The sequence below is a fragment of the Catharus ustulatus genome, chromosome 3 (genome assembly GCF_009819885.2).
Source record: "Catharus ustulatus isolate bCatUst1 chromosome 3, bCatUst1.pri.v2, whole genome shotgun sequence".
Classification (NCBI taxonomy): domain Eukaryota; kingdom Metazoa; phylum Chordata; class Aves; order Passeriformes; family Turdidae; genus Catharus; species Catharus ustulatus.
The window spans coordinates 24,146,848-24,171,251 of NC_046223.1; the positions used below are offsets into that span (position 1 = coordinate 24,146,848).

A 24,404-nucleotide genomic window follows, 5' to 3' on the forward strand; every position below is an offset into this window, starting at 1 on the left:
AAACTGAGCTCTTTTGGTTTATGTGTGTGCTGCACACACATGCATGGCCTGAAACACCTCTGTCCTCTGCCTGTGTGAGTGCTGCATAAATACCAAGTTGTCAGAACCTGGGCCATAATTTATGAAAGCTTTTCAGTGGGGACTTGATTGGCTTTACACACATGCTTAGGTTGCACATGTCAGACTGGTGTCACCTGTCCCTGTGCTGTCCTTACCCAAGGCTGTAGCTCTGCAACCCTCTGACACAGCCTGGCTCTCCTTGAATTTGGTGGGGGTTTGCCAGTGATACTGGGATGGTTTTGTGCATTTTTGCACTGTGGGAAGGGCTGGGTGAGGAGCTGTGTGCTCACAGAGGACACTCTGTGTGTGTGACTGGGACCATCGAGTTCAGCCCCCTGCAACATGAGCAGGGACATCTTCAAGTAGGTCAGGCTGCTGAGAGCACTGCCCAGCCTGCCCTTGATTGTTTCTAGGGATGGGACATCCACCTCTTCACTGGGCAACCTGGGCCAATGTTTCACCACCCAAACTGTAAAAACCTTCCTCCTCTTCTTCTCCCCCATACCCTTCCATCTCCCGTGGCGACCCTCACCCTTCTTCATTCCTCCAAACCTCCAGCTTCTCTGGCTGAAGACTGTTCTGTTCCCGAGGGACTTGGCGAGAAATGAATGAATGGATGCAGCGCCGTTATTTGTGGGTGCAGATTCGATTTACAGCAGTGAGTCCCCGCGGGCTCTGGCCCTGCCGGTGGCGGTGCCGGTGGCGGTGCGATGCCCGGGCGGAGCTCAGCCCCGGACCGATGGCGCTTCCCGCGGTCGCCATGGGAGCGGAGCGGAGCGGGCGGGGCGCGGGCGGCGGCGGCTCCGCTCAACTTCGGCGGAGCGGCGAGAGGCGAGAGGCGCTGCCCCGGCCGGAGCGGCACCGCGGGGACACAGCGGGGACACAGCGGGGACACAGCGGGCGGGCCGGGGGCGGTGCCCGGCCGAGGCACCGCTGTCCTTGCGGGACACGGCCCCAGGGAGACGGGAGCGAGCCCCGCCGGCCGCCTGCAGCGTCCCGGTGCCCTCGAGTGCCTGCGTTCTTCAAAGCGCCGGCTCTGCTGCAGGTCAGAAAGCCCCACAGCGTTTTCGTGTTTTGGAGGGACTTTTAAACAGGTGCCGAAGTCTGGCTGAGTCGGGAGGTGCCGGCTCTTTGCCGGGAGGCTGTGTGTGAGGAGGCGCTGGACCAAGCCCTAATCGCTCAAAAGCACTGCCGTAAGCCCAGCTGTTCTATCTCGTCACCAGGGCTAATCCATACCCCAGTGTGGGTTTAAGCCTGCTGTGCCAATTTACAGGGCTTGACTTCAAGCCACGTCCTCCTCCTGGTATCCTCTCCGCTCGCCCTGGGTCCGGGTGTCCGCACGAGCAGCGGGAGCGCTGGTGCCAAAGGTGAGGCGGGATGGAAGGGAATGGGAATGGGAATGGGGCCGGGGAGCTCCGACAGCTCTCCCAGGCTGAGCTCGGGCACGGCTGCCTGGATCATGGATAAGCGCTGGGTAACTGGTAACTGTAAGGACAGGCAGTCGAGGAGGAAAGCATGGTTTATGCTGCCCTATGCTTATGCCATTTTTAAAATCTCTCCGATTAGACACTAGTGAGTGTCTGCAGTGTGGAAGTCCAGTGTTTGTTAAGCCCAGCGAAGGTCAGTCAGAAAACTTCTGAGTTATGGCAGTGTAACTAAGGATAGAGCATACTGTACATCTCCAATTAATTACATCTCCTACATTAATTAAAACCTGTGTGAGGACTGCTCACTGCTCACAGGGACTGCTCTCTGTGTGCCCGCAGGTGGGACAGGCAGCTATTGCAGGGCGGAAAGCATGAGCTTTCCCAGAGCTCTGCCAATCCTGTGGGTGATCTCCATAATGACAGGCTTAAGTTTTCAAGCTGTAAATTTAGCATTCTTCTTTTGGTTGCTAATTTTAGAGCAATGTATCTTTTTAAGTAGCTCCTGTCACAATGATCAGACTTTAGAACTGGTCCTAGTATTCTGCAGTACAGAGAAAACTCTCACTGTAGGAGTCATTCTGCAGTGAATCGAGGCAGAGTGGGATTTCAGGATCAATATTCTTTCTGGTAGATACTGTAACTAAGGTTCAGTCCTGAATAGAAATGTACAGATCTCTGTTAAATTGCATTCCCACCTTATGATGCAATGAGTTACTCCTGCTTTCCCAGAAGAATCAGTCCTCAGTCTGGATGGAGAATGCACATCTCATCTGCCCAATTTCACAGCACTGAGTCTGGTCTTTGCCACAATATGTGAATAAAAAACTTCAGAGGACCTGATGACAGGCAGAATATGCCTTTGGGCCAGAGTTTCAATCTCTTTCTATAACTCTATATATGAGTATCTTCTGTGGATGACAGTATTAGAAACTCCAATCTGTGACATTACTGCCCCTTTAATAACACTGTGTAGTTAGTAGTAGAATAGAGAAAGGTGAGCTGGGGGTCTCTGAGTTTTAATTCTGAAAGCCTTTTGTATTGGAGCCTTCCATCAGATGCTTTATTGCAGAATACTTTTTTTGTGGTGGTTTGAATGATTTTAATAACAGAAAAGCTATGGGTCTGTGCTACTTTCTGAACTCTCATTTACACAGCTGAATGAATGGTGAAGAACACTTTGCATCCCTCTGTCCTGACTGGAAGCCTGGCTTTGTAGTCTGCAGAGATCAAAGCAAGGTATAGAACTGAAAGTGTGTTTGATGCACCATGGCAAGATCTGAGCAATATATAGGAGTTTAATAACAAGCCAGCCAAACAAAGCAATTCATTGTGCTTTGACTTTGTTTTCTGGTGGTTTAGGTAACAGTTGAGTGTAAGTTGTATGACAGAGTGCTTTTATGGTTGCTACTAGAAACACTGTTTCAAGCATGAGTGAGAAATAGGCATGAAAATAGACCTGTTTTTCAACAGAGGGAACTCATCTCCTTTGATAGGTAGACAAGCTGCAAAGTAGTGCTCTGCTTCATGAGCAGATTTGAGTAAACCCCTCCTTTTGCTTCTGCAGATAACACAAAGATTATCTTCTGTAGAGAGTGCCAGGCATTAGGAGAGCTCCAAGCTATTGGGCCCTTCCTTCACTTTTTCTTTAAGACTGGATTTTCATCTGGAGTTAATCAACAGAACTCTCATTTATTTCAATGAGGCAAATCTGTTTTAGATTTGTGCAGCTTTGCTGTAGATCATGATCACCTGTTATCAGCTACCTTTTCTCCTCGTGTTTTGGTTAGTGACTTAAAAAGCATCTTTCTCATTCGTTCCTGAACTTGGGGCCCAGTTTGCACTGAATTCTTGTTTCTTTACCCCTCTTGCAATCAAAATGCAGATGTGAAATGCATCAGGTAGACTTGTTTTCTAGAATATTGAAGCACCAAGAATGTATGACAAATGACACAAATGCTGAGGAGATGAGAATACACTAAAAGTACTGCTCTTAATTTTAAAGGCTTTCATTAAAAACACCAAATATTATGAGGGCTACCAGCTGTAGAAAATGTGATATATTCACATATACCATCACTTTTGTGGTATTTCCAGAAGGCCACTCAACCTTTCCTTTGGTAGAAATACTTCTTTTGTTACATTTTTGTCCTGCATCCCCTTTGGTTTGCTCTGACTGCCCTCCTGTCACATTTACCTAGCAGCAATTTTTAGTCATGCACCTTCACTAAAGGCTTAAGTGACTTGTGACTCTGTGGCAGTGACAGCAGAGCAAGCCAGTCCCTTTCTGTAATGCTGAGGATGCCAAGCCTGCTGGAGAGAAGTGAACACAGAAGTGGGGCTGCATGCTGAAAGCAGCACGGCTGTCACGCTTCTTTGGGAGCGCTTGTCACTCAGGGGCAGAGCTGGGCAGCAGCAGGAGCTGTCAGCCCTGCTGGGGACAGACAGGCATGGCCTGGCATGCAAGGGCCTGCTGGGTGCCACAGTGCCCTGTCCCAGCTGGCTCGCTCCTGGACACTGCTGTGAGGTGCTTTTGGCTGCCCTTAAACACCTGCAGCCACAAAGGCTTGACAATAAGGTTGCATTTAAAGCGTTCGCTTCATCCCCTGCGCTTCTGTTATTCAAAGCTCCTCGCCACTTGTATCAGGGTCATGTACATTGGAAATGTTTTAACCACTGTGATTTTCAGGTTTTTGGTTTTTTTAGTCCAGAAATAGCTCGTGTCCATCACAACAGAAGAATCAGTGTGCTTATAAAGCAAAACACAGGTTTTCTGTTGTGGTCTATAAGCAGACACCTGAATGTCCTCCAAAGTTCTCTCTATTTTCCAGGCCAGAATGAGGAATGCTGCTGTGTTAATATAATGATATTTGCATTGCTTTAAAATTTCTTGATTGACAAGCTCTACCCACCGCTTTTTCAGCATTAATTGCCTTGTAGTGTCTCAGGCTGAGGTTATAATAATTTCCACTGGGATTACAATCACATGGCAAGTAGCTGTAACACCTTAGCCTTCCATGTCACTGAGCAAGAAAGGAGATTCCAGAGTTCTTTGGGTTGTGGTAAGGTAAAATTGTCTGTATGGAAAGAATAATGGCAAGTAATTAAAAAAAAAAAAACCACAACAGAATGTCCTGAGTTGGAAGGGACCCACAAGGATCATTGAAGTCTAGCTCCTGTACCTGTACAGGACATCCTGAATTGTCACGCCATGTGCCCAAGAGAGTAGTCCGAATGGTCCTTAAACTCTGGCAGGCTTGGTGTGGTGACCACTTCTCTGGGGAGTCTGTTCCACTTCCCAACCACCCTCTGGGGAAAGAACCTTTTTGTAATATCCATCCTGAACCTCCCCTGACACAGCTTCAGTCCATTCCCTCAGGTCCTGTCTGGGCACCACAGAGAAGAGGTCAGTGCCTGCCCCTCTGCTTCTCCTTTGAGAAAGTCTCAAGTGACCTCTGCAGTGAGGTCTCCCCTCAGCTTCCTCTTCTTCAGGCTCAACAAACCAGAAAGTGGTGGAGAACAGAGAACAGGGATTCTTTTACAAAGCCATGGTGCACTACATAAATAAAATTGAGAAGGTGTTGGCAGCAGTTTCTTAATTAGAAGTTGCTAAGATTCTTTGGAACAAAATTAAAATATCTTCATCACAAGAGAAATGGATTTTGAGGTTCATCTTTGATGCTACTTAATGCTACTTCATGCAGATAGAGCCAGCAGCATAGCCATGACCACAGTTTCTGCCTGAGCAGCTGGTTAAACATTGCATCAGTTAGCACAGAAGATGGGTGTAGCCAAACCAATTTTAATCTACCTATGAGTTGCAGCCCAAGCAGGTACTTGATGCCTTTTGGTATCTGAAGGATGCTGGACTTTCCTGGGCAATGTAATCCAAACTTTACTAAATAAGTAAATAATTCAAAACAAATCTTAACGTGCTCTGCAGTTTCACATTATCTCTTTCTCCCTGTGACTATGTGTCTTCTAAAAACTACAGTTGTGGGGACAATTTGGACATTTGACCCACTTCAGAAATAAATTTCCTCGTTTGCTACCCTATGATGTGTGGAAAAAGGCTAAGTGGGTATCTTGCAAGAGCAAATTCTGCTCTCTGAACTACCACCCACAAGAAGGGAGGGAAGGCATTTCCCAGCTCCTCAGCCCAGTTTGTTGGTATGCTTTGACTGGATGATGATGGATTTCTTGGAAATTTGTCTACAGCTGAGTGACAGCCTGTCTACTGACATCACTGAATTATTGATTAGGCTCCTGTCGCCTCACTCCTTCAAGGCTTCTCCTGCTCCTACACAATCACCACACGCCTAAGGCTCTGAGAGGCACACAGGATTGTCAGCAGCACTCCTGGACTGTGAAGGCAAAGACAAACCACAGGAGACTTTTCAAACAGAGGGCATACCTTAACAGAGGTAAAGAGAGTCCTATTAGTCCTAAATAGAGTCCTATTTTACTCTAATTTTTTCAAAATGCACATTTCCCACCCTCTGCATACTCCTCTCCTATCCTGGAGGGCATTACAAGCTGGAGACAGGAGAAGGATCAATGAAAGGAATTTTTTATTTCCAGAAGTTCATTTTCTATACACTAAACTGGCTCTGCTGATTGACTCATGGTTTACCAGAAAGCAGCGCTGCTGTAACAAGTCTTAGCAAGTGGTGATCCAGCCTGCAGGATCCTGGAGGAGATTGTGTCTGTCAGGTTGTATGAACAGCCTCCAGTTGGCCAAAGACCAACCAGAGAGCAGGCCAAGGAAACATGCTCCCTTTGCTGGTAAAAGGGCTAGGAAGGGCTGAGACCCTGTTTAAAGAAGGTGAAAAAACAGATAAGGCATGTGAAGGTTGATATTTCTGATGATTCTGTGGAACAAGAAGAGGAAATCACATGGGGAAACATAGGAGAAAGTAAAAATGTGGACGATGAGGTGAAATGGTTCAGAACATGCCTTGAGAAAAGAGTGGAGAAAGCTGAAAAGTCCACGAGGAGAAAAATGCAGGAATTGCTGACAGTGTAGAGAGCAAAAAGGAGTTTTGAAGAAAGGCAAAACTAACAGGACACATTTACATGAAAAGCTTTCAGAGGGACTTAATAAGAATTACTAAAATTTGAAGCAACCCCTAAAAGACTGTGAGAAAGAGAGAGAGAAAGGTATTCCAGACTTTAGTATAGCTAAGGTAAATGCTTGCTTAAAACTCTGTGAGGTCAGACTTGCAACCAACAGTGTGAGAGGAAGGCTTGTCTTCTAGACAATGGTCTAGGGTCAATGACAGCAAATTCTCAAAACCCAGATCTGTTTCTGGAGTGGAACTTAGATAAACCCCTCAGAAATTTTGCTTGAATAACACCAGAGTAGTTCATCAACTGGATTGTGTCAGCTCCCAAGATAGCCTCTTAAAAGGAATTAGAAAATGGACTAATTGTGCAACAGAAAGATCTGTATTCAGCTGGGGTAGTGTCTCTTTTTAAAAAATAATTTTAATGTGAATACTTGCAAAGTTTAAATTTGTCCTTTTCCCCAAAAAGAAGGTCAGGCTGTAGCTTTTGCCTTTCTTTACTTGTCCACATCTTGCCAACAGTCCTTTGAGTTTTTCCACATGGGAAAGCCATTTTGAGTCAGTTAATGATTAGCCTGCCTGTGAACTTTAAATTAAAACCAGCAGCCACAATTAATGGAGCCCACAGTGTCTTCTGCAGGCTGCTAAGAGCAGTAGTGGGAAGAGTGGTGGCTTGTTGAGCCTGCTAAATAGAGATGGCCAGTTGCCAGCTCTCAAAAAGAGGAGATGATGGATGAGAGAAAGGGAAGGAAACAATCTCATACAAACAAGACTCCCTTAGGAACAGCCAGCACAAGCTGCCAGTGTGCATGAAATGCTTGCATGGGATTTTCCTTCATTTGAGAACAAGCCATTTCAACTGCAGGTGAGGTGCTTTCCTTCCTTTATATTCTTCTCATCTGGGAGCAGCTTTTTTAATGGCAGTCAAGTGAAAGCTCCATTTGGGGTCAGAGGTATCCATGTTCCCATACCAAAAGCAATTCTGCCTTTTACCAGAGCTTTCTAAAAGCTCTGGGACTGGGCAAAGCTCAGGTCCAGCAGATTTTGGTATCAGCAGACAAGGTAGCCAAAATATTTTTCTGCTTATTCTCTGTAATACTAGTGCTAGGTAAAATGGTTCTCATGGCGAATGCCTTGCTTTGAGGGAGACCTGTAGAATTAAAAACCATAAAGGCAGTAAGAACAGCCCAGGATCATGTACAATCCAGGTCTCCTTGCTCTCTTTCCCAGTCTGACCACTAAATTCCCCTCTTGCTCCTCTTCTAATGAAACAGTTGGTGAGCTGGGAATAGCTGGAAGGGCATTCCTCAGCTTCACAGTTGTAATGCTTTATACTGATTTACCCCTAATGCCACTGAAGTCAGCAGAGTTAAACCAATGTGAGACTGGATCATAGCCAGAATTAAAGTACAGAAGGGAATGTTCACCTTCATCAGATAAAGGCACAAATGGAAATAATAATGGTACCTGTAAAAGCTTACAAAAATTACTGTCACCACAGAAGCTGAAAATAAATAGGAGACTTTGAATTTACAACATTTACAACAGCTTGTGGCCTGTTGTGCTCCTCACTTCTGTTAGTGATACACAAGGGGAAAAGGTCTTCATCCTTAGTGATGCGTAAGGGGGGTGGAGGCCACCACGTAGCAGGATCCAGGTCCGTGTTGGAGTGGCAGGATCCCGGACATGAAGCTGTCAGCACACCAGTTCCAGCCCGAGTTTGTTGCTGAGCCTCAGACGAGTGAGCAGCGGCAGACGCCGGGGCTCTGCGGTGGTGTGGGAGCTGTTAGCTGGAGTCACGCTGGCGATAGACACAAACGTGGGCTGGCTGCTCCTCCTCCCCCAGAGCACTGCCATGAGGCAGGAGCAGGAGACTTGCAGCAGCTGCTGGCTGTGGCTGCTGTCACAAGGATAATCCCAGCTGGGGCTCCAGGGCACAGGCAGTCACTGCAGGGATGTCTCCTGGAGGAGCACTGGAAACCAGCCCAGGTGCTCCTGTTGATGCAGTCTCAGGAGAGGACCTGTGCCTGACACTCTGAGGTAGCTGCATCTGTGACCTGTGGAAGCTTTCAGCCCTTTCATGTCTGCCTTCTGAAGAAACTGGTATTGCTTGCTGGGAGAGGTAGGATATAGGACTAGAGAAACTGGTCCTTTGATGCAGTTTGGGAAACTTCCTGATTCTAGAAAAACCTAGGCATTAGAGCCTGAAGTAAGTTCAAATGTGGGACACTGTACAGACTATGCAGGTTTTTGGAGCACTTTCCTTTAATGGTGTGATGTATTTACATAGTATGAACATTTTTGAAAGAGAGCAGGCTATGACAAGTGAATGATGCATGGAAACATCTGTTGCTTGCAGTCACAGCAGAATCCTTTTGATCACTTCTCATCCAAGGAGTCTGGGAGCTCATGGCTCTCAGCTCTAGAGGGAGTACTGTATAGTTATGAGCTTTTGGTGATTTTTATTGTCACTAAAGGCTCCAGCCCCAAGGTGGAAGCTTAAATCAAAAGCATGTTTTTCTCCATTTCATGTCTGTGTCCCAACAGTGAGGATTTGCTCAGGCCCTGCAGAATCAGGCTCTTTAATCCTTTGCCCTCAGGTTAACTTTTGACGCCATGTCCTGATTGGGCTGCTGCCAGGAGTAGCCTTTCTGTAATCCCAGCTGCAATCATTATTTGTGCCACCCCTTCTCCCCAGGGGCTAATGGAAGGGAGCAACGAGGCACATAAGTGCACTGTGTGAAGAAACAGATGCTGTTTTGCTCCTGTTCAGCTCCCTTGTGCCTGTTTTGGATTCCATTGTGTTTAAATACAAGTACAATAGGTAATAACTTTGTTCCATGCATTGTCCTCCTGAAGGGACAACATGAAGGGATTGGCTGGATGGGGAGTTAATTCCATCTTTTTCTGAGCTGATTGATATAATTTGTTCTGCCTCCTAAGTGCTGGGTAACTCCCCAGCAGTAGAAACCTTTCACTTAGAAGTAATAACAGTTTAAACCTTGGTACACTTCTGCTTCCCTCTCAGAGCAGCCTCAGTTCCCTTGGCACTGGGGGTGGTGCTGGAGGAGTGCTCCTGCAGCAAAGCAAGTAATTGGACTTCAGTTTGTAGAAGGTGTGTGTAAGCTCTGCTGCATGCAGCAACACATCTGCTAAATAATGGTTAAAGTTCTGTCTGGCCTTGAGCTCAGGCTGCTGAGTGCTGCCCAGGCAGGGGCAAGCTCTGCTGCTGATGTAGCAGCAGCAAACCTACCCAGGTGTACTTGGTTTGTGTGGCAAGGTTCTGGTAGTGATGGGGGCTCCAGCAGTGGCTCCTGTGAGACGCTGTCAGAAGCTTCCCCCATGTCTGACAAAGCAAATGCTGGGTGGCTCCAGCAAGCACCCACTGTCCAGGTGGTAGCACCTCTGGGATAACAGGTCTAAGAAGAGGAAAAAAGAAAAGAGCAGTAGCTGCTGGGAGACAGAAGTGAGGACGTGGGAGAGCAACAGCTCTAAATACCCCAAGGTCAATGCAGGAGGTGCCTCAGACAACAGAGCAGAGATTCCCCTGCAGCCCAGGGTGAGGCAGCTGTGTCCCTGCAGCCCAGGGAGGTTTGAGGGGGTGCAGAGATCCACCTGCAGCCCATGGGGGATCCCATGCCAGAGCAGCTGGATGCCCCAAAGAGGCTGTGACCCCATGGGAAGACCACAATGGAAGAGGCTCCTGGCAGGACCTCACCGAGAGAGGAGCCCATGCTGGAGCAGGCTCGCTGGCAGGACTGGTGACACCATGGGGCACCCACGCTGCAGCAGCCTGATCCTGAAGGACTGCACTCCCTGTGAGAGACCCAGGCTGGAGCCCTTCATGAGGAACTGGAGCCCATGGGAAGCACTGACACTGGAAAAGTTCATGGAGGACATCTCCCAGAGGAGAGACCCCATGCTGGAGCAGAGGAAGGATGTGAGGAACCCTGCCCCAGAGGAGGAAGGAGCTGCAGAAACAATGTGTAGTCAACTGACCACAATGTCCATTCCCTAGCCCCCTGTACTGCTGGTGGGAGCAGTTAGAGAATTTCGGAGTAAAGCAGAGCCCAGGTTAAGATTTGGGTTTATGTCTCATTATCTTACTGTGATTTTATTAGTAATAAACTAATATACCCAAGTTGAGTCAGTTTTACACCTGACAGTAATTGCTGAGTGATGTCTCTCTGTCCTTACCTTGAACCATGAACCTTTCAATACATTTTCTCTCTCCTGTCCAGCTGGGGAAGGAAGTGATAGAGCAGCTTTGGTGGGCACTTGGTGGGCATCAGCTTCAATCCACCACACCAGACCACTTAATCCTGCCTCCCCTCTAAGGATCTCCTGGCTACAATGTAGCTGCCAGCAATCCTTTGACTCTATACATTGAGTTTTTCCAGGTAGGGTTGCTGCAAGGTCGTGCCCTCCCATGAGGGTTCAGCCAGGTGAGCCCAAGCCCCATGTGTGGGCAGGAGAATGCTTCCCCAGCCTAGCCTGGAGCGAGGAAGGAATCCTTGTAACCTGACTTAAGGTGTAAGGACTGTGACTCATTTTAATTACATGCTGAGTGGAAGTTGAGGGAGACTGTGCTTCCTCACCCTCTAAGCAAGCTGGCTGCTACCAGTGAGACTTCTCAAGGTGCCCATTATTTCCAAGTGGTTATCCAGCAGCAGTTTTAACAACAGACTGGAGGGCTGTGGGGGGAAGAACGTTCTCAGCTGAGGTGTGTTGATGGCAGCATTCTTTTTCTCTCCCTCTCAACCCGCTCCCAGCAGGGACACACAGAGCATCATGTCATTGGCATCCTGGTTCAGGTGGAATGAGCCCCCAAACCGCATCTCCCAGAGGAACCCCACAGAGATGGTGGTGGAGACGCTGATGATGGAGCTGAGCTGGCAGATGAAGCAGGCAGAAAAGCAGCAGCGGGAGCGGGAGAACGAATACCGCAAGATCAAGACGGGGGTGGACTACGGCTGGCTGGTCAGCTACCCAAAGCAGAGCTATGACATCAGCCCCGGGGAACGGCTGCAGCTGGAGGACATGTGCACCAAAATACACCCCTCCTACTGTGGGCCTGTCATACTCAGGTACAGTGAAAGATGGGGTGGTGCAGACCTTTCCTTTCCCCTTTCCTCTTCATGGTGTGTGAGGAGAGAGTTGCTAAGACCAACAGAAGCAGAACTTGGCATCCTGTATCATGAGTTGTGCTGGGCTTTGTGAAAGAAGGGAAATCTAATGCTTAAGTCAGTTTAACACAACGTCATTTCCTCCAAGAAGTTACAAAATGCTATTTCCTTCTGACTTTGGCTTGAGTACTTTATGCTCCTGGGTAGCCTGAGCAGCTTTACCTTGCCTGATGAACAGCTACCAGTATCAGGAAAGCTTTTTTTTTTGCTTCAGACTTAAACTCAGAGAAACTGAGGTTTAAAGGGATCTCTAGAGGGCTGTACTTCCACCTCCTACTTGGAGTGGGCCACCTTTAATTTTAGATCAGGTTACTTCGGGCTTTGTCCTGTCCATTGTTGAATATCTCTGAGGGCAGAGGTTCCACAGCCTCTGAACAGCCTCCTTTGGTGTTTCCCCCTCCCACTGGAACCTTCATTCCTCAATTTAAGCTGCCCAGCAGGTCTATTGAGGCACTTGTCCCCAGTGTCCAAACTAGCCAAAAAGTGCTATTATTTTTTTCAGCCTGTGAGCCAGGTATTCCCAGAGAATGTCTCCCTTCCCTACCCTCCCTCTTCACCCTAGACATGGAGTCATGGGATGTAGGTGGGGCACGCAGCTGGCTTGAACAGCCAAGTGGTGCTTCTGACTTCTGCAGTGCAGATGTAAACTCAGCCTCTTGGGCTTGCTGTTGAGCCTTTCAAGTGCTAGACTTAGGATTGCTACCTACCAGCTGAGTGACCTCCTGTGAAAATGCCTGTAGGAATTGATCTAAGCCTGCTGTAGCCTCCAGACTGGAAGGGAAGGGCTCTTTTCCTTTTGAGGTGGCTGTTCTAAGATAAACTCTTGCACTTGGCACAGTGGAGGCAAACTTGGCAAAGTGAGGAATGGTGACTCTGAAGGGCACCCTAGCCAAAGCAAGGTTGTGAAATGGGTCTTTATGACCAACTTCCCCTGCTCCAACACGTTCTTCAGTTGTGATCAGAGTGAACACAGTCCTTGCAGGACATACACAAGAGGGCTCAGCACCCTGCAGTCCCTCACTACATATGCTGACTCCTGTTTTCCCTTGAACAAATGAATCTACAGTCTCTGAATTGCAACTGTAAAAGTGCTGGAAATAACTGGTCCTCTGTCTTACAGTGCATGTAGTCAGGTAAAAATGCCAAAATGACCTCTCTAGCCCTCATCTTCCCTGGGGCTGAACCTTGGGAGCAACCTGGCACACAGAACCTTGGCTCTTGCAAAGGTTGCCATGATGGCAGAAGCAGAGATTTGGGATCATTCAGTGACCAAAACCTCTCTAGTGAAAATCTGCTGGGAACAGCACCTGCCTTGTATTTGTATAACTCCAAGCTCTGCTGTAAACAAGGCACTTCAAACCCTTGAGATTCAGGGCTATCTTTACCATCCCCAGGGCCACTGAGCAGGGCCTGTCTGGCAAACAGGTTATTTCCATGACAGCAGGATTCGGTTGCTGGAGTGGGGAGGCTCCAAGGTTCATCCTCTTCAGGAAAGTCAAAGTATTAAACTGAGCCATATACAACTTACTGCTGTGCCTTTTTTAATTTTTTTTTTTTTAAATTGAGACAGATCGTGCAAGATGTGTGATTTCAGTGCAGCTTGTAATGGTTGTTCACTGTTGCTCAGGATTCTGCATACTGATGGCAGTAGATAAATGTACTCAACAACGTTGGTGGGCTCTGTGTGGGCATGATTGAAAAAGGCTAAAACCATCCTCTTAAAACTCCTCTTACAAATAGGGTGCTGTCATAAATTATATTACACTATGATTCAAGAAGTGGCATGTTTTACAGCGCTTGCATGGTTAGCAGAGACACACTAAAAAAAAAGAGGATTTCATAACCTTTGTTTCAATTCTGTGATTGAGTAGTGACTATCACAGCCACAAAAATGGTGGGACTGGATTGGGTCAGAGGTCTGGCTGAGCTGCATGTGCAGTCTGTATGTGACAGCAGCCAGTGGCATCAGTGTAATGAAAAGAGCAAAGGACAAGGAAGCGAATCCAACAGTAGTGACAATTACACCACCTCAAATGTAGCATCCAGCTTACTGTGCCTTGTAACTGGGAGAACTGGGAGACTTTTGGAGCCACTAGTGGACTTTCTGTCCATAGTTGGCTGGTGTGTTTTTGTTTTGTTTTTGTTTTGTTTCCAGTTGTTTAGATTGTGGATGCTTTTCTCCTTTTGAGCATAGATAAATTTTAAACATTTTTTTAACTTTTTTTTTTTTTTAATTTTCATTGCTGATGAGGAAACAAAGAAAAAGAATGGGGCTCTTGAAAATGTACAGTAGAAAGAAAAAAAAAAAAGAAAGAGACTGCAATTTAAATGAAATACAGTCAAAATTGGATAAATTCTCTTCTCAGAAAGTGAGATAAGATGGAGATTTTAGTACTTTCCCCAGAATTCCACAAGATGAGTATAATAGGAACGCAATGAAACCTCCACATTTCCAGTGAAGTACTTTAATAACAAGATCATTGCACTGGTGATATTTTCTCTTGAGTACTCTGTGACTTCCTAATATGCAGCAGCTTTTAGAAAAATCTTCCACAAAAAAGAGTTGTGATCTTGCATTGGGAAATTCAAATGCAGAGCGTGTGCCCTACCGAAGCCCTTGGTTCTGACTGAAATAGTAAGCTTGATCCTTTCCCTTCCATTTTAGACATTTGAAGAGCTGAGGTTCTTTTTGAAGTCCTTTTTGCACTCAAGCATGTAGTTCTTAAATAACACAAGTAGCAGGCATCTTGCAAGACTGCAGAGTTTGTTTTGTTTGTGTCATGCAAGGTCTCCGGCTTTGTGAGACTCTGAGTTCAGAGTCAAAGCCAGAACGAAACATTTTTATATGAGTTGTCAGAGATGTCACTTCATTCTCTAAAGGTCTAAATGATTGTCCAAATTGTCCTTTTCTGTGGGTACAGCCTCATTTACTGAGAGGCAAAGTTTCTCCAAATTTATTTCTTTAGATGTGGAGGAGGCTGGAAAGGAGCACTTCACAAGTGAAATCTGGGGTTTTTTTCAGATCCAGATTGCCTACTTTGTGTTTGAGGTCAATAGAAACTTCTCTTTGAATCTCTTGGAATTCTGGAAGGATTCAAATACACTGCAAATAGCATCAGATATCTGGAGACTCTGATTCACCCCACGCAAATAAAGCCATTGCATTCAGGAGTAACTTAGCTTTAAGTTATTGGGTTAGAGACTGCTGCCTATTTAAAATTAAATCCTGGAGCCATCTGAAGGAAATGACAGTGATTTTCGTGAGGCCTGTAGTACCTAACTGCCATAGCTAAACTGAACAAGTAGAATAGTATGTTGCCAATAAAAAAATGCTAAATTTCCCCTGTCTTTACTCAGAGCTTTAGCCCTAGACAGAGCTAGTTAAAGTCTGTTTAATTTCTTTCAGTTTCAGCAAAAGGAAACAGTTGGTTTCTGTCCTCTTGTGCCCACAGAGAAACAAAAAACCTCACTAGTATGGAAATGTAAACCTGCATTTTGGTGATCTGAGTTGTTATCAGTATCTAAGGACTAAGAACTACAGGCTAAGGACTGTAATTTTCTAAGGATTGTGTATAGCTGAAGTGCCTTCCTAGTAATCTTGAATGTAAGACAAATGACTAAAATCAGAAATGGAATTATTTACAATTATGACCTTAAGTTTGAGGTGACATGAGTGTTGCAATTGGTGTGAATGCTGTAATTCTTTGTGAGCCTTCTCTAGCAAAGCTGTTTGTAGCTTTACCCTATCACCAGAAAAAATATAGATTCAGGAGTCAGCAACTAATTATTAGCCCTAAGCAAACCCACATTTTCTCTGAATGACTAAATCTACTTAGAGCTCCCTGTTCAGATGGGCACTCAGGAATACCCTGAACTATAAGCACATTGTTTAAGTCCACAGAGTTCCATTGGATTTAACAGGGCTTTAAAGTTCAGGCTCTACTTAGGGACCCTGCTGTACAGGGGACCTACAGAATAACACAGGCAGGTGACAGTGCTTTAAAAAGCAGTGCCAGTACGAGCCAAGCACAGCCAGATTCTTGAGATCTGACAGCCCTATGAAGCAATGGAAGGCTCACAATTTAAAGAACAAATTTGTTTGAACTGAGATTCAAACACTGCCTGGACTGGGGAATGTGCTCATCCCTGTGTATGCCTATACATCCTCCCCAGATCCGTGCTGGTTCAAGGTGAGTTTTTGTCACGTCTCAGACTGCGTGACCTGCATGATGTATTTCAGGATAGCTACCAGCTGTTCCATAGCTTGAGCCACAAATAAGATACAGAGGTCTGCTTTTATGATGAGTAAGGAAACCCTGTTGAGGTGTTTCTGGACATGGTTGAGCAGTTGCCTAGTTTGAAACTATCCCATGCAAAAGCATAAGGGTGTTAACCTGTGCTACAAGACAAGTGAGCCTTGTGCAATTTTGTGTTCTTAACTCCACTGAGCAGCTTTGTGGGGAGTTTGTTGCCCAAGATACAAAGCCATATTCCTTGATTCCAGTGGTTTTCTGTTTTTATATACTGGGTGTTTTGTGCAGAGGGCAGCTGGATCGTCCAGCACATCAGCTGGTGTTTCCTGATACCTGGGGAAGATGGCTTTGGTTATGTGTAGGTGCCTGCAGCAAAAACATCATCTTTTTCTGATACACAGACTGGTTTAGCTGGAGCTCAGCCCTGATAACCTGTCCATGTTTTCTGTTGAGAAATATTTGTGGTGTGCACTCCTTTTGGACTTCCTACATGAGCTGTCCCTTAGACCAACATGCTGGTACTGAAGTTAGGTGGGCATTATTAAAGGGGTGAAGTTAGTTATCCTGTTAGGGGAGAGAAAAGGATCCCCTTTCCTTTCTCCATCAGAATGAGGATGGCTTTTCATTGTGTCTCTGGCAGATGGTCTTTTGGATTGCTTTCTCTTTGTTTCTTAGACCTGCTCAATTCCTTACAAAGTAGTTTTGATGTTAGTCCTGAAAAGTTAAAGGTAAATCTTAACAGCAGAGTTGACAAAACTAAGCTAAGAAGAGTGCAAACAGGCAGATAGCTGTGCAGGTGGGAAGTTACTGTGATTTCAGAAAATTATTTCAGCTGTATTGGTTGGGAGTGTTACGAGCAACACAGGGCATTAGCATTAGAGCTCTCTGCTCAGGGGGTGTATTTCCTGTCATATCATCCATTTCCCCTCTTGTTCCCAGAGCCAGGCACTGGCTCAGTAATAGCCTGATACGTGCTGCTCCCTGCTCTGGAGCCACAATCCAGCAGCACAACACACAGCCTCTGAAAGTGGCAGAGGAGGCCTTTTGGGTGCACAATTGCCAATACAAAAGAGGAGGATGTAATGATATATATATATATATATATATATAAATATAACAGCACCTCTCTTTAAAACACACATTGAGATAAAATAATGGAATGATTCATTCTAGTTCACCTCTGCAATAGCAATCCTTTGAAGCTGCTTTCTCTGGTATAATAATAAGAATGTTGTGAACACTTGAGTTTCTATGGACTCACCTATCTATGCTTCAAATAGGATAAAGGGTAAAATGTATTTATTGTGAAAACTGTATTTTGGGCTCTTTGATAACACAACTGAAGTGCCTTGTCAGAAGGCAGAAAGAAAGTTTGCTATGTCCAACAAATCCCAGTTCCTGCTGTTGTCTGCTAACTCTCAGCAAGAGATTGTCTCTTGCCCTTCCAGGCTTTGCACAATTCAGTTTGGCATCACAGTACTTAAATACCAGCATGAACTACAGCACTTCCAAGGCGTTTTGCACCCAAATGTTCAGAGCTTAGAGGTTTTTGGTGAGGGGGTAGAGGAGAGAGATTAAGAATTCATGCAATTGAAACAGTTAAGAAACATTTTGGTGACTTTGGGAAGTTTTGTGTCAAACGTCTCTGGCTTGACACTGGAAGGGATTGGTGCTTCTGCTGACACCGAGTTCCCTCAGAAAGCAACACTGTGACTCTACAACTGCACCACAGCTGCCAATACTTGCTGGGAGAGAAATATCTGTGATACAGGAGGGTGTCAAGATGTGTGTCCAATTTCAGAGTCAAAATATATAAATGTACAAAAAGTCTTTCTGGCTTCTCTTTGGCTTGCTTTCTGTCCTTATTATCCTGGGCATCCTTTGGCACACCATTAAGCAATGCAATGCTGTATGTGCTAAACTCTTTCTTACATTCCTGGGGCTTTTCAAAAACTCAAGAGGCAGTATCTTATTTTATCAGCTTCTGCTATATTAGGCTTATTTAAATACAGTCCTCCTGTTTTCCATCCTTGTTAAGTTCTGTTGGAAAAAAATATCAAAATGCTTACCTGATACACTTTAGCTTCCCTGAAGTACAAATACCTGGATTTTGGTGAAGTGCTAGTTTAGCTCTATGTCTGCTTGCAGGTATAATTTTCATGTTAAGAACTGGTAATTTATTATAAGTGTAGCCATATGACCATCTGTCACAAATTCATACTATTACAGAACCATCAGAATATCTACGTGACCAGTGTGTGAGCCTTGGGAGCAGATCCTACACTCTCCAGGCTGGGAACAATTCACCCAACAAAGTGTAAGGAATGGCATGATCTCTTCATTGCCCAGCCAGTGGCCCACTCAGTGGCTTCAAGAAAACTATTCTGACCTGCATCTTATCTTCCTCACCTGCAAAATAAACAGTGGTGATGCTTCACTTCCTTAGTATTAAGCTAGCTTAATAAATTTCAAAAAACTCCATTTTGAGCTCTTTGCTGAGAAGGCACTGAAGTAATTCAGAGCTATCTAATTGGGTGCAGCATTGTGCTGCCAACCAAGATGTTTTCAGCTGACCCAGTCCATTATGTTACAGAAATCCACAGGAAGATGAAACACCACTTCACTGAAGGTTGAATATTAAAAGACTACCAAACAAAGTGACTGGATTTTCCTTTGTCTAGAGGCCATTGAGTAATGCTATTGGGAACAAGAATGGAAAACAGGGGAAGTCTAGTGGGGCTTTCCCTGGTCTACCTTGAGATTCTGGTAAGCTGCAGTTCAGGAACTACCTCAAGCAATGACGTGCATTTGGACAATCATGTTTAACCAGCAGTGATGAGGACATTTTCCACAAACTTGTCCAATAATTTTGTTTCTTAAGCTATTGATAGCACTGAGTTCTGGTTTAATAGGTGGTGTGTGAAAAGAGCACTTCCTTCTGTTTCAAACTTGCCTTCTAGCTTTCTTTGGTTCTCCCTCTTATTTCTTGTGCTTATAAGAATCAGTGATTCATTGCTTCCTTACGTTCCCTGGCTTGCTTGTGATTTTAGAGACCTTGGGCAGATCTTCACGGCCCCTCCTTGTTGTTCCCTTCAGTCCAGGGAGTCCCATTTAGCAGGAAAGTGCAAGTTCCAAGCCTAGCACAGCAATTTGGCAGCAGTCTGTAATTTGATGTTTTTAATCAAAGCTGTGCCCTAACTATACTTCCAGGTTCAGGCAAGTCATTGCGGAGTACGAACCAGAAGCGCAGGAAGTGTCCCGGCTCTTCCGCTCCGTCCTGCAGGAAGCTACTGAGAAGATCAAAGAGGAGGAAGAGGCCAAGAAGCTTGCAAGGCAATGGAACACAAAGAACAGAACCAGCCTCTCCTTAACAACATTTAAATCTCGGTCCAGGATTTCTCCATTCATCAGCGACATCAAGACCATCTCTGAGGATGTGGAACGGGGCACCCAGCCCAACAGGAGGGTTTGGAGCATGCCAGAATTTCGGAACACCAAGGATTTCTGACTCTATACTGAATAAGGTTTTTAGACACTGATCTTTCAAAATCCCACTTAACCTTTTTTAACTCTACTGTTTCTTCTTTTTTCCATCTCTCTTTTCCTGACTGTCTCTGTCTTGGAAGCTGTGTCTGTAGTAACCGCTGCGATGCCTGCAGTCTGTGACACCATTTATTACCAAACATGGTAGCCTTTCCTTTAACCCAGTAGCTATTCAGTAACCTTAAGGGCAAGGCTCACTTACTATCTCATTTTTATTACTGCTTTCTTGTGGAAAATGAATTAGTTTTGCTACGTCTCTCTTCTCCCTTTCCCCTCCAGCCTGGATGTAGTTATCTATAAAAACTTTTGGCTCAAGCTATTGAGAGCTGCTGACTGAACCAATCTTGCTGAAAGCAAGACAGCCGCTTAAATGAGTGAGGTTTGCAGGATTGGGCTTGTGAGTTAAAGCTAATATCTGATTTGGAACTTCCTTTTCCAAATAATAGCCTTCCTCAGTGCTACAACAAACTTCACAGGTAACCTCAGCACTGCTCTTGATCCGCTTTTTTGCTGACAGTTCACAATCCAACCTGAGTAGAAACAGGCCCAAGCTTTCTGAGATTAAAGACCAAGCACGTTAATATACATTCAGGTTTCTTGGGTACTTTCTCTTTTGTGCTGGCAGAACCCCCTGAACCTTGCACCTGCAGAGCAGATAGAAATTTATCAACCTGCTGTGTAGACACACAGGTGGGTACCTCAGTGCTGTGTCAAGTGCTGTTCTGGGGCCTCAGTGCTCTGTGCTCCACCCTACACCTCAGAAATAAATCAGTGGGCTGAAATCAATGTTTATGGCCGAGCCTGAAAGAGGGCTGGAGTATCCATGTAAAAGGAAGGGTGAAGGGCCTCAGCATTCATCTCCAGGGCTCTCTGTACAGTGGCAACTGTTGAGATCATCTGAACTTTTGCTGCTGTGAGTGACTGAAGTGCTCTGGCAGATGGAGTTTCTTCTGAGACTTTGAAGAGACAGGAAAATGCCACTAAGGAAAAGCTGCTAAGGCCCTAACTCAGCATCTGAAGGGAGAGCTCTCACCAGCAAAGGGAACAGTAGGGCACGCTGTGAAAGTCAAGTGTCCTGCAGAGAACCCAAGGGCTGGGATGCTTTGTGGTGACCAATGGGAGATGGGGAATGAAGAGAGGGGTTTGCTTGTATGACTGGCTTTTGGGGAATCATCTCAGTGGGGTAGAGCCTCCTGGAGGACCCTGTAGCTTTGTTGTTCTTTTGTCCGTTTCCAGATATTTTCCCCTGGGGATCTTTGCAACAGCATGTGGGTTCTACAGCCAAGATTAAAACCCTTTGAAGCTGTGCCAACTCTGGGAAGAATTCCAGTACATGAAATCTATCCTGGACTAGAAATGTGCAGTTTCTTCCAGAGATGGAAGAAGGCAGCATAAAAAAAAGATCAAGATCAACCCCCTAAGAGCTCTCTGAGACTAGGACTCTGACTCTTCCTCTCTCCCCTCTGGGCTATGTAAAATTGAAGATAAGGCTTTCTTACTGCAGTCCTATCCCTTGGTAAACACTGCTGCCAGCAACCCTCCTAGGGACAGAAAGCGGCTCACTTTCTGATTAAAAGTCAGGGTTTCCAAATACAGCATCCGGTTTGGGACAGGCTATTTCAACTCTAGGTCAATGATGGAGAGTTTAAAGCCTTCTGACAATCAGCTTAGTGTTTTTCAGCCATATGTCCTTGTGAAGTAATGTGATTGCATATATGAAGTAAAAGCCAAGGCTTGACATACTTAGCATAGCTTTAGCTGTATAGAAGATGTAGGATCTCTAGCAAGGGGTCACCACAATTTGCAGAAACAATTATTGTTTGGAAAAGAGTCAGCCATATTTTTTAAATATTTGCAAGCCACTGTGCAGTACTGAAGACTGAGATGAGTTTATGAATTTCATGCTGCAGCTCTGTATTCATTTTATTTGCACTTATGTTCTGTTTGACACCTTCAGTATTGACTGCATTGATGCGATTTTCGATGGACTGCTGGGAGACACAGGACATTCTGACACACTGCCACAAAGCTCTTTGTTACAGCACAGTGTCAGTAGTGTGCTCACTCCCACTTAAGGAGAATCAGCAGTAAGTAACTTCCCTGCAGCAATGTGCTAAGCCAAGGAAATCACTGAAGGGTGTTCACACTATCACAGCAGCCTGTGATCCTGCTGTGCCCTTCATTAACAACTTCCAGCTGGCAGACAGCACTCTTGTGAGACAGATCTGACCTTTGGTCAAAGCCCTGCACATTATGGAGGCTAGGCTCTGGCAGTGCTTGTGACAACTGTTTTGCTTCAACTTACCTATCATTTCTAATTCACAATAAAACATAATCTAAACTCTTAAACAGTATCACTCTCCCTGTACCACTTCTGGAAGTTACACTGGGCTCATGGTAGGTTCTGATGATAGAGGGATATTCGGATGCCAATCTCTGAGAGATCTGTTCTTACTCCATGCTATCTAGTACTCTTACAGGGGTAGTAGTACCACATTTGCCTGCAGCCAGCTACTTGGAGACTGACTGTGAGCTCCTGCAATGTGCATGCAGCAGCAGGTACTGAGGCAGAGCTGGGAGGTGATCAGAGTGCATGACTGCTGCACTGCTTGTGGTGCTCATTTTTCTTAGAAGTGCTGTAGACTGAACCTTAAATGATCCCTTGGTCTCAGCATGCAGCAACAACTACGCACTCATGCTTGCCTTGTCCTAATTCCACATTTGGTGTGGCGAAATTAGTGTCAGTTCAAATGAGGAGCATGAAACTCCCGACTGTCCCCACCTACTGTGCTACAGTCCGTGGCACTGGGCACACACAGATTGTTTCTGGCTAAAGCCAACCCAAATGATCCAGGTCCTCATTGGTAACTGTCAGATGCTACAGCTCTGCTCCTCCTGGACCACACTACTTGCTAGTGTAGAAAAATAAAAACAAAAAAAAAATCTCGATGAGACCCTCTGATCCACTTTTTAGCACCTCCTGAGAGCTCATCCTGTGTCTTAATTCTTTAAGGGGAATGAAACATTAACTAGCAGCACATATTAGTAAGATGCAGAAGTGAACCAAACAAGAATCATTCTAAATCCTCAAACATTCTTTCAGAACTGAGCAAGGCTTTTGGTATCAGCTCAGAGCATCACTGTTGCCCCGTTGCTGACAGTGTTGTGCTGTCCAAAGGACACTGTCACACCAGGAAAAAGCAGTCCTAGACTTGCTGTACCTTCTAATAAGTAATGGCAGCAGCTCAGGTACACTGTTCAGCCTCCAGGGGCTAGCACTCCTTAGAGCCATGACGCTCCTGAGGGAGGCTGTGCAGCCCTGCTCCTGTGGCTTCTGGAGATGAGCCTGGCCACGGGCTGTGTCAGCCAGAAAGGATGTGCAGGCAGGAGCTGAGGTTCCTCACCCACATGAGCACAGAGTTCATGCAGCTGTCATGCCATGGGGAATTGGAGTAAGCTCTGAGGGAAATACCTGTCTGCTGACACTGCACTGTTTATACATTTCAACACGGAACCTTGGAGAATTAAAGCAAAGCTGTGGAATATAAACCAATTTATTTGTACTTGTTGTCTTTAATTAAAGATCTCCTGAAATATAATCTGTCTATATCTAGCCAAACACAACAGCTGTTCCACCCTACTGTGTATATATCAGAGCAGGAAGACACAAATGGTAACACTTGATCTAAACAAAAAACCTCCATCCTCTCTCTACAGGCTACACATGCAACTGCCCACCTTCTATCTTGCTACCTCTACAATCAGATCTCAAGATATAATGTGATAAACAACCAGCATTAAGCAATTGCAAAGGTCTGAAGTTCACTGGAGCTACAAGTTCTGCAGATACAACCTTGAAGTCTTCATCAACGTGCTTCCAAGCACGTCTTACATTAACCAGTACTACCACAAAATGAGATGATACGAGAGACAAAATGGGTGTTTTGTCTCCAGATACTTTTGAGTCACTCTGTGGATTCCATACCTGATCCTGTGTCCTGGAACACTTTAATATCAGCAGATGGCCCCAGATGGCTCCCTGTGTTAAGCATCGTATATAGAAAGCATGCGTTTAACAAAAGGGACCCTTTTTTCCCCCACAGGTATTACTGAAGCATGAATTGCATAGCTAGCACATTCTGCACATCAGACAGGTGAGTGGTTCCAAAAGGAGACTGTGTGAGTACAGGGGGTTAGTAAACCACAGTGCTCTAGACACTGTAGCACAGGGCTTAAGCTCCTCCTTGCCAGAAGCTGTGGACCAGCAAATCTTTGCTGTTGCTCACACTGCTTTACCCACTCCCAGAAGGAAAACTACAGCTTGACTGAATGGCCACTCTGATATTCCTGTGTTCTGCTATTCCTCCCTGCTAAAAAACATTATATTGTAGTTTTGCCCAAAAAAGCATTCTGAGAACTGGACTGCATCACTCACAGCTTTCTTGGTTGTGCCCTACAATAGAAGAAGGGACATTAGGCCCCCCTCAGTTCCACCCACCTGTGCCAGGCAGAGACACCATAATTTCAGTGCCTGCCTTTCCCTGGTACTGCTGTCTGTGTGGGCTGTTGGCACAAGGCACCTCTTGTTCCCTTTGCATGAACAGACAAGCCATGTCTCAAGCTGGCTTACATCAGAAAGATGCTCTGCTGGCCCTGAGTGCTGGGTCTTGGGCCCAGGTCTCTCAATGACTACCAGGTATACTCTGTGCATTTCCTGCACAGAGGTATTCTACGACTAAGAGAAATCTTTACAGGATGAGACCTTAAGAAAACACAACAGAAAGGTGAGAAAGAGGCCTGTCACTGGATACTTCATAATATTATAAATTGTTAGGGTCCTGGCTAGGATTATCCCACAGATTATAGCATTTT

At 45.5% G+C, this 24,404-nt stretch overlaps 1 protein-coding gene across 4 annotated transcripts; it reads left to right on the top strand.

The window, feature by feature from the left end:
• The first annotated feature begins 945 nt into the window (after nt 1–945).
• Nucleotides 946–23,085, top strand: RD3 (RD3 regulator of GUCY2D). Of its 4 annotated transcripts, XM_033054913.2 has the most exons (4): nt 946–1,427; nt 5,772–5,908; nt 11,323–11,637; nt 19,200–23,085. In XM_033054913.2, exons 3-4 carry the CDS (start codon nt 11,342–11,344, stop codon nt 19,495–19,497), a joined length of 594 nt encoding a protein of 197 aa, XP_032910804.1. In that variant the 5' UTR covers nt 946–1,427; nt 5,772–5,908; nt 11,323–11,341; the 3' UTR covers nt 19,498–23,085. The 4 variants fall into 4 exon arrangements, with proteins under 4 accessions (XP_032910804.1, XP_032910803.1, XP_032910802.1 ...); XM_033054912.2 differs by lacking the exon at nt 5,772–5,908; XM_033054911.1 differs by lacking the exons at nt 946–1,427; nt 5,772–5,908 and adding an exon at nt 7,333–7,415.
• Nucleotides 23,086–24,404: the final 1,319 nt, after the last annotated feature.

What these genes read in the sequence shown, in the direction of transcription:
- RD3 (XM_033054911.1), top strand. Translation starts at nt 7,360, where the DNA reads ATGAAATGCTTGCATGGGATTTTCCTTCATTTGAGAACAAGCCATTTC. An exon ending in ACAAGCCATTTCAACTGCAG is followed by an intron (nt 7,416 to 11,322) that starts GTGAGGTGCTTT and finishes ACCCGCTCCCAG; the next exon opens with CAGGGACACACAGAGCATCA. An exon ending in TGTGGGCCTGTCATACTCAG is followed by an intron (nt 11,638 to 19,199) that starts GTACAGTGAAAG and finishes CTATACTTCCAG; the next exon opens with GTTCAGGCAAGTCATTGCGG.